The sequence below is a fragment of the Colobus angolensis genome, unplaced genomic scaffold (assembly GCF_000951035.1).
Source record: "Colobus angolensis palliatus isolate OR3802 unplaced genomic scaffold, Cang.pa_1.0 Scaffold292, whole genome shotgun sequence".
In the NCBI taxonomy this organism is placed as follows: Eukaryota; Metazoa; Chordata; class Mammalia; order Primates; family Cercopithecidae; genus Colobus; species Colobus angolensis.
In genome coordinates this window covers 1,272,283-1,282,802 of record NW_012116177.1, presented here as the reverse complement: position 1 = coordinate 1,282,802, position 10,520 = coordinate 1,272,283, and the positions used below count along the sequence as shown (strand labels likewise).

General features: G+C 34.6%; 1 protein-coding gene across 4 annotated transcripts in view; it reads right to left on the bottom strand.

Annotated features, from left to right (window-relative positions):
* Positions 1-2,143: 2,143 nt before the first annotated feature.
* Positions 2,144-10,520, bottom strand: part of ACVR1C (activin A receptor, type IC) — a 92,571-nt gene continuing 84,194 nt past the window's right edge. For all 4 annotated transcript variants that reach the window (XM_011949194.1, XM_011949195.1, XM_011949196.1 and 1 more), the window contains 3 exons: positions 9,529-9,653; positions 7,050-7,180; positions 2,144-2,766 (listed from right to left, as the gene is read on the bottom strand). In XM_011949194.1, the coding sequence (XP_011804584.1) occupies positions 2,641-2,766; positions 7,050-7,180; positions 9,529-9,653 (382 nt within the window). In that variant the 3' untranslated portion in view covers positions 2,144-2,640. The remainder of the gene's footprint in view (positions 2,767-7,049; positions 7,181-9,528; positions 9,654-10,520) is intronic.

Below are 10,520 nucleotides of genomic sequence, written 5' to 3'. Positions count from 1 at the left end.
TAAAAATGTGTTTTGTAATTGAAATATAAGACTACTCAGCAAGGAGTCATAGTTAACCAACACAAGAACAAGAAAAATACCTCAAAATGTACTAGCATACAGATTTCTTCAGAGTGAAAGTTGAACCAATAAAATATGAAATTATATTTAGACACCCTCAAATAAGCTACAAAACATAATGACAAGAAGAATGGAGATGTTAAAAAATCCTCTCTTAAAAATTCAATAAGCATATTTACCCAACATAAGTAAATAAAACAGGAAGTATCATTCTTGTTTATTTGAGGCACGTACAACCATAGTAAATAAATAATTTCATTCTTATATATGCAGAAAAACAATCTATGAGAAATCAGTAACAAGCACAAGCAAGATTACCCCTTCACATAGGCTCTTTTGAAAAATCACTTCACATAGGCACTTTTAAAAACTGATGATATATTTAGATTGTCTGTAATATCCAAATAAAGCTACTTTCTAAATGCGTTGCAAATGAAAGCGATTTTCAGACCTATCCTAGAAACCCACTGTCATGCAGAACTCAAGACATCCCACTTCATATTTTATCTGTCAATTTATTTTCTTCCCCCACACACTCACATCCCTATTCACATTCCCAAATTAGACTTTAAAATCCCTGAGGGCAGGACCTATCTATCTTTGTATTCCCTCTTGTACCCGATATTGTGGCAAGCAAGATATGGGTACTCTATGATTATTTAATGAGTGGATGAGAGCATTAACAAGTATGGAAGTACACGCAAACTCCATAGCTGTCAGTGTTTTGCCTTCCTTATTTCAACTCAGTAAAATGAAGACAGATTCAGTAACATATTTTCATAGTGAAATGAAGCATAATCACTAAATTGTATTCTATGAGAAAATACAGAAGTATATCCTTCAGAACACTATTACCCAAGCTGTGCTTTGCTTTATCGAACAGTTAAATATGGGATAGTAAAAGTTTCCCCTCCTCTTAATAAAAGGGTTCCACCACGATCAGGCAATCTGAGCAATCCAGTTAAAAAAAAATTCAAGTAGCATTTCTTTACTGTTATTAGTTTTGGTTTTTTTGTTTGTTTGTTTTTTGTTTTTGCTGTTATCAATAGCATTCACTTTACTCTTCAAAATACATTATATGCTAACATGTACTATCACTTTCTAAGCAATATCAAAGAACACTTTGGTCTTGGATCATCTCAGCAGAAGAATGTTCTATGGAATGGAGTTTGAAAAAAGATGTTTTAGGAGAATAAAAGACATCATGTTAAATTTCCAGGGCATATTTAATGTCCCATTAAATATTCATTACTCTGTGTCCACAGAAAGTAGAATGAAGGCAGAACTATCATGAGCATTCTTCTGTACTCACTCGCTCATTGTGAAAGGGTAGAGGAATATGTATTTGCTGTTTCTCATAACCTCTGTAGGGTTTGGTTGTTACACTTCATTGAAGAGTTTTCTTAATTCTTCTCAATATATTCTCAAAATATTTCCTTCTTTCCTCTTCCTCCTCTGGCTTTTCTTTCTAAGTGTGTATGTACAAAGGAAATAGGGACCTCTGAATTGTATCTTAAAGACATTTTCAGACAATGAATATTTATGTTTGATTAATCTTTGGAAGTGTTCAGAAAACATTAATACTCACTAACAAATGGGGTAACCATGATATTTCTATGAGAAAAAAAAATCAACAGATATGGTTCTGAGATTTCATGCAGGTCCATCATGATTCTGCAAAATAACTCAATATGCCTTCTGCATGACTAAACCACAAATATCATAATAAAAGATATTGCATAGGGAGAAAAGCACTACTCAAGGAAAAGTAGGAAGCTAGCTGACTCATTACAGTCAGTGTAATGATAATATAATTGCACTACAGTGCTCATTATCACAAGATGTGGACCTAGTGCCAGTTCTGCCATTAGCTGTGTGACTTTGGGACATTTCTCAGTGTCTCAGGATATCAGGTATGTCTTTTGCAAAGAAAGGAACAAGTTTAGTGGTTCAGCGACTGCTGCAGTAGTGGATTACGAAGGAGAACAGCAGAAGAGGAGACTGGGCACATGGGACACCGATCTCACTGACATCTTCCACTGAGCAGCTCCACTTTCACATGTTTGATATGTTAAAATTTAGAGCAATATTTATTTTTTTAAAAGTCCTGCTAACTTAAAAATGGGGAAACATAGATTGCATGACCTAAATTTCTATTTAAGATAGCATGGTCTAGTTTGCATGATTAATTAATGAGTTTTCGTCTCAGAAAAAAAAAAAACTTTTAACATCTTTTCCTGTTCATTCATGTGCTCTTGGTTCAAGTAAAATAAAAACTTAATGACTATATCATTTTTATAGAGCTTATTTTATACTTTTGTAATATAGTTCTTTCTTATTAAATAAAAAGATGAGTGGAGGTGTTGCTTTCAAAATAAAATTAAACATAACAGAGAGATTGGATGAAGTCAACTCCTGCCCATGCTTAACTTTAGAGTTATCTTTTCATGCGGCCTTATGGGCACTTAAATACTGTACTGTCTTATCTTTGAGGTAGAACAAAAAAATGGCAAAAACGTTCACATAAAGGGGAAAATGGAAAAGAAAGCTGTGAGAGATTTCTTTTTAACATAATTATCATTAGGCTTTGCAGTCTTCTTTGACACAAAGTTGAGATATAGTCTTCTTAATACGAAGAGCAGTTAGGCGGGCCGCACCGTTGGCATACCAACACTCACGCATTATTCTCCCCATGACTCGGAGTGCCTTTAAGAGAGAAAAAATATATTAAAGACTTTAGCAACTCACATAAAACAGAGCAGAAAAGAAGTAAAGCCATAAACCCAGGAATTGATGCCAAGCTTCTTTATTTTTTTTTTTAAGAGATGGGGTCTTGCTATGTTCCCCAGGCTGGAGTGCAATGGCTATTCACAGGTGCAAGCATAGCGCACTACAGCCTCAAACTCTTGTGCTCAATCGATACTCCTGCTTAATCTTCCAAGTAGCTGGGACACAGGCATGCACCACTGTATCTGCCATTGATGCTAACTAAGCTTTGATGAAGAAATAGTAAATGTAAAACAATATGAGAAGAAGATTAGGGTCAAACTCCTTCAAAAATTATATCAAAACTCAAATATTAACCTTGTAGAGACTAACTAAAAATGTTTCAATCCACTGATTTCTGGGAATATGGGACATGAAAAACATCAAGGGATATGGGAAGGCTTGGAAATTCCCTGTATCTTGATGTTGGTGATGAGTACACAAATGTAGACATATGAAAAAAATTCATCAATCTGTACACTAAGATTTGTGAGTTTTACCAAATGTAAATTATACTACAATAAACATTATGATCCAAGTATAAATATCAGAAATTCTGGACTTTAAAAATGAACCAGCAAAGAGATAAGATAAATACTAAGAGGGGAAAACAATGAAAATGCATGAAACCAGAGAAATAAAGGAAACTGCTGAAGCAAGTGACTGCTGTAGGGGTATCTGCTACTCTCATGGTCTAGAACTTCAAGAACTGGTTGATTGCATGTAATAGAGAGTACAGCCCACAGCACACAGAAAGTTTCAGATCAAGATGCCGGCCAGGCAGTGTCTCATGCCTGTAATTCCAACACTTTGGTAGGCTGAGGTGAGAGAATTGCTTAAGCCCAGGAGTTCAAGACCAAACTGGGTAACACAGGGAGACCCTCTCTCTACAAAAAAATTTAAAACTTAGCCAGGTGTGGTGGTCCCAGCTATGGAGGAGGCTGAGGTGAGAGGATATTGCTCGGGCCCAGAAGTTCAAGGCTGCAGTGCGCCATGATCACACCACTGCACTCTAGCCTGGGTAACAGGGCAAGACTCTGTCTCGAAAAAAAAAAAAAGATGCTTAGAAAGCCCTCAATTTAAGGATGACTACTTCCCTGAAATCTTCTAGGGAAATTGCCTAAGTCTTGGCTCTTGGTGAAGAAAAAAACAATCAAGCCTATGCCTTTAAACATTACAGTAAACCTGAGCTCATAACGAAAATTCACAAACACATGAGGAAAAAAGGTACCATAAGCAAGAGTCTGTTGTAAATAGTAGTTTTGGCCCATAAAAACACTAGATGCTAGAATTAAATGATATAAGTATATAAAATACATTTTTAAAAGGAAAGAGAAATACAAAATATGAGTAAAAAATGAGAATATTTTAAAAAGTGAAAAAGTACCAATAAAACATCTTGATATCAAAAATATAACAGTTGGCCAGGTGTGGTGGCTCATGCCTGTAATCCCAACACTTTGAGAGGCTGAGGCGGGTGGATCACCTGAAGTCATGAGTTCGAGACAGCCTGGCCAACCTGGTGGCGTGTGCCTGTAATCCCAGCTACTCCAGAGGCTGAGGGAGGAGAATCATTTGAACTCGGGAGGCGGAGGTAGCAGTAAGCTGAGATCATGCCACTGTACTCCAGCCTGGGCAACAGAGCAAGATTCTGTCTCAAAAAAAATAAATAAATAAAGTAGAAAACTCAATGGACGAGTTAAATGGCAAATTAGACATATCTGAAGGCAGAATTAAAGAACTGAAAAATAAATCTTGAGAGATGCATACCATAATGACACAAATATAGAAAATATGAGTGAATTAAAAAAGCAAAGTATAATGAAGGGTCTAACATGCATCTAATGAGTTCTCCAAAACTGAGTAACAGAAACAATCAGAGAACAAACTATTTGAAGAACTATGACTCTGAATTTTCCAGAACTGAGGAAAGTCACAAGCACTAGAATAAGATAGTCCAAATATTCCAAGCAAGATTAACCAAGAGATATCTATACTGAAGACATCATAGAGAAACTGCAGAATGCTGAAGATAGAGAAGTTCTTTAGTCATAAAGAAAAGCTAAATTAACTAAAAATTTATTGATTGATTATTGCAGACTTCTCAATAGCAAACTGGAAAGTAGGTAATAGTGGGATAATAACTTTAAGGTGTTTAGAGAAAATAACTGTCAACCTAAATTTCTATGGTTAGACAAACTATTTGTTCAAGATTGAGGACAAAATAAAGACATTTTGGATACGCCCAGACTGAAAAATCTTACAACCACTAGGCCTTCTCTAAAAAAACAAAATAAAATACTTTTAAAGGATTCATGTCAGGAAGTCAGAAAATGATTTGAGAGGTAAGAAGAAATGCTGAGCAAAGAAAATGATCAACATGTGAATAAGTCTAAATAATGATGGTATAAAAAGAGGCCAATATCTATTATATGAGATTGACATAAAATAAGACAGAAACAAAGTACTGGACAAAAATTGCATATATCAGGAATGTACAAAATTGATCACACTAAAATGACTATGTTGGGTCTATTCCAAGAATGTATATTTGGTTTAACACTGGAAAATCTATAAATGTAAGTCATTGCATTAAAAAACTAAAGCAGAATGCTATATCATCACCTCACAGATATAGCATATGCTTCTATTAAATGGAATACTACACAGCAATGAAAATGGACAGATTATAGCTACATATATATAATGGAGAGTGAAAACATTTTGAAAATAATATCTACAGTAAGTTTCAATCACGTAAGTTTCAGAAATATGCAAAAGTAAACAACATATTGTTATTCTGGATATATGTATATATTCTGAAAAAATATACATATAGTAAAATTCTAAAGCAAAGCAAGAAAATAGTAAAGAAATAATTGATTATAACAGTAACCTCTCAGAGGGGTAAGGAATCTTCAAAGGTATTGAAAATGTTCTATTTTTCAAACCTGGTAATGCATTCACTAGTTTTCATTCTATTATATTTTAAACACTATACGTTTATATTGTTTCATGTACATAAATTATTATTAGAAAATTTTTAATTTAATTTCAATTAAATTATAAATGCTTCAAAATTTGTTTCTCAAGTATGTAGGTAAGATATCTACACAAAATATAAAAATAACAAAACACAAATCTTGTGTTTTAAATTAGAAATTAGAAAAAGGGTTGAGAAACATGATTAAATTAGAAAAGGGTTGAGAAACATGAAGGAACAGAAAAATGAGACAAAAAGGCAACTATAGAAATGTTCCCTAAAACAAAGCCAGACTAAAAGACATCACCTAAAAAAGACCTCATTCATTACATTAAAATATGGCAAAAAATAGACAGCAATAACTGAAATGAGAGAGATTAAAGTATCAGAATGGTTCTGAAACTAGTTAGATGGTTTAGACTCTTTTTCCCACCTTCTACTCTTTTTTCTTGTAAGAGCTAGAAAAAAATCTCTATCTTCACATAAGGCATAACAAGCATTGCAATAACCATTTATTGTTTGTCTAGTACATTACGGTTAAATACTGGTTTGCTGGAGATGATGAGATAAATAACAATGGTCTCTGATGTGAGGGAGCTTTTCTAATGAGAGAATAAGTTCAAACTTCAGCAGGTTAGAGATGAGGTATAACTTATCGAATATAAAGATGATTGGATTGTAATATTCTGTGTGGCAGAGACATTAACTGCCCACTGAGTCTACCTGCGTTCCCTGCAGTTCCCAGCCCCACTGCAGTTTGGTGGGACCATGTGACAAATTCTGGTAGGAGCCATGAGTGGAAGAGATGTGTGTCACCTGATGCCAAAGCATTAAAGAGCCAGTGTGTGATCCTCCAGCTCCTCTCTTCACCTGACCTAGAGACCTGGAAACTACGTGTCCAAGGATCAAAATCAGAGTGATTATTGAGTTACTGCAGTGAGAACAGGTGCCATGGGGAGTTGCCTAACCTGCAGAGCAGTTTCTGTAAGCAAGAAATAAAGTGAAAAGTCACTGAGATTTCAAGATTTGTTACTGTCACATAACCTAGCATTATGCATGCATAGCACTAAAGGGAAAAAAAAAACCCTTCTGAAGACTTATAAAAAGACATATGTCTACATATATGGAATGAATTGGATGCTTACATTAAAAAGGAAAAACTATATGGTCTCTGAAAATTCTCCCTGATACTCACCTCAAAAATATAATAAGAAAAATAAAGATAAAAACATAGCCTTACTTCACAACTTTGCCACTGGTTTGGGATACTCGGTCGAAACTTCTGGTCACAAACAACCTTTCTCATTTCCTCTATCGAGGGATCTGAAGGCACCATGTCATAATAAGGCAATTGGTACTCCTCAACAATTCCTGTAAGAAATTTGCGTAATAAATTTCCATGTGCAAATAACAAACAAAGATGTCTATTTCAAATAATACCAATTGTTTTCTAGGCACAAGTGACACCCCAGGGAACTGGAAAGCCAAGTTTATTAAAATAATGTGTCACTATAAAATCAAGGATATAAATTGAAATCACTCAGTTGAATAGTTAAAGTTATAAAATGTTATAAATTTTTTCATAACTTTAAAATGTATATATTATATAAAATTATAATATATAAAACAATTTTATAATTATATAATATATAAAATTTCTATTTTATAATTATACAAAATAAATTTTACATGTTTCTATTATTAAAATTATGTAAATTTTTATTTAATTAAAATGTCATTATACAATTTAAAAGTAATGCCTTTCTTCTGATTATGAAATTTGTAGCACAGCTTCATTGCTTTGTGAATGAAGTGCATATATTTTCCCATCAGATAACTTTTTCAAAACAAAACAGCTTTCTCTCTTTGAAAACTTTTAGGCAATCTTTTTAACATTGGGTTTCTTACATTTAGACTTCAGAACTACTGAACGTGAGAATGTTCTGGAGAAGAAGCCAAAGGTAGTTGAAGATAGACAGTTCAACATGAAGGTTAATATTTAATATTTAAAGAGTCTCAAAGACAAAGACAAAGACGACCTTAATTATTAGAATACTACTTAAATTCCAAGAAATCCCTTATAAAATGTTTTTAATTAACTGCAGTGCTTTTAAGTTAAAATATGTAAGACATGCTATAATACTAGACAACTAACGGTAATTCACGTCTGCTAAATTACTATTTTTACAGCTGAAGAAAAGTTAAGGACAAAATCTAAAAGCAATTCTAGACTAATATCAATATGAAATTTTTACAAAAAATTATTAACATGTTTGAAATCTTGCTATTTGCTATGAATTGCCCTAATGCCTTTACAGGTTTTAACCGATCAGTCCTCAAAACTACTGACTAAACAAGGTACAATATTATTTGTTTCATAGATGAGGAAACTGAGGCACAGAATGTTATGAATTTGTTCAGAGACATAGAGCTAGTAAGTGGCAAATCTGTAATTCAAACACTAGTGTCCACTAGGGTTTTATAATGTTTTATAATATCATCTATGAATAAAAGAGAAAAGTATATATGTTTGCTCATTCAGACATAATTTTAACCTTAGAAGCTTTTCATAAAATCTGCAAGGTTTTCTAAAAATGAGATTAATGTAATGCAAAATGACATCAATACAAAGTGCAAAAAAATGACAATAGTTTAATAATGACAGCTCTTTAATCGAATGTTTACTGTGAACAGACTCTATACTAAAAGCTTCACATGAATTAATTCATTAAATCCTTAAAGCCCAAGGGATCAGTTTTTGTATTATCTTCATTTTACAGATGAGGAAATTACAACTAAGTAACTTGCCTGAAGTCGGACATTCAAGGAATTGCTAAACCATTGCTTAGTCCTAAGTAAGTCTGTCTCACTTGAAAGTGGAAACTCTAAACCATTTTCTACCAGCATTTAACTTTTTCTCTACTGATGCAACAATTTCATCAGATGTATTTACAGGGCTTCCCCCTCCCTAATTCTTTCTCTCATTATTAAGTACTTTTTTTTTTTTTTTTTTTTTGAGATAGAGTTTTGCTCTTGTTGCCCAGGCTGGAGTGCGATGGCGCGATCTCAGCTCATGAGCCCCCACGCCTGGCTAATGTTGTATTTTCAGTAGAGACGGGGTTTCTCCACGTGGGTCAGGCTGGTCTCAAACTCCTGACCTCAGTGATCCACCTGCCTTGGCCTCCCAAAGTTTGGGATTACAGGCATAAGTCACCATGCCCAGGTGCATTATTAAGTTCTAAACTGCTGGGAGCAGTAAAGGTAGGAAGTTTGTCTTTGTCCGCCTCTTCCCAAACCTTTATCCAACCCCACAACATTTATCATATCACAGGGAAGAAAAAAAACAAGAAAAGCTTAAGAAACTGAACCTTTCAAGTCCTGTTGCCTCTGCAAATCATTTAACTTCTTTGGGATATAAGTTAGGAATATCAGCTTACAGCTTACAAACTCAAATAATTTTCAAGTACTTCATAAAGTGTCATATGGAAATAAAAATTATCAGGAGAACTGTCACCCCACTAAGCAGTAATCACAATATAAAATCTCCATTACATGCAAGATATCCCACATTTGCCACTGGAAATATATCACCAAAAGGTATTCTCTTAAATACTAAAAAACTGATTCAATATAGTGCTTGGAGTAAAAAGATAGAACATCACATCTTGTATTCAGAGTATCAGGGAAAGGCAAACACAAAGGATATTTCCAAATTTTACCTCCGACCGAACACCTCCGGGCTATTTCCCAGTAAACCAGACCAACAGAATAGATGTCAGCTCGTTTGAAGGACTCAAAGATATTCACATTCATTGTATCATCAAGCATTTCAGGAGCCATATACCTTCAAAAACATGCACATTTCAGATTCTGTGTTTGACTTCGTAGCAGTCCAGTAAAACAATCTTAATAAATTAGGAGAGCTTATGCCATTTTAAAAGGCAGATTTGAGGCATGAATAACATTAAAGAATACATTATTGACTCAACCATCAAGTGTGCTCAGCAGCACTTCACCCATACTTTCTCTCAGTGAACAATTTTATTTTACAAAAAATATAGCCATGTTTGAACAAGAGTCCGTGTAAGAAATCTACAGTCCATGGACCTGACCGAGCCTCACTGTACTAGGGAGATTTTGGAGATTTCCCAGAATACTGAAGTGAGGATGCAACACCCTCCCAAGTTCTTGCAAGGGTGTTAGATCCTCTGAAGGAATCCAGTATCCAAGGCTTGCCTGAAGGTTCCTGATGTGGGGATAATCAGACGGGTGAGCTAAGGCTTTTCTTACACAGGGAAAAGAAGTCCCTTAGGGCTACCTAGTGTGAATAAACTGCCCGGAAGTGCTCCTGGGGCCTCATTAAAGTCTCCCAGTGAATCATGAGAGGCATTCACAAGCACTGTCCTGGGAATCTCAAATATGGCTTGAAGGTCAACTATAGTAGCTTAGAATTTCTGAACTCTCAAGGGCCTTTAACAACTCCAAGAAAATATTTTGGTTGTTTCTAATTTCAAGGTCAAGAACTCTGGAATTTTGCCAAAGTAATGTAGAGCCTGAAATTCAAGTAAAAAGAATTGGAAGTAGGCTGGCCATATGGCCAAAGGCTGGCTATAACAAGAAAAACACCAGAAATCCCATTCCTAATGGGCCTGACCTGACACATGTGTGGTATATGTCGTTACTTCACGCTCATTCTTTTTTTTTTTTTTTT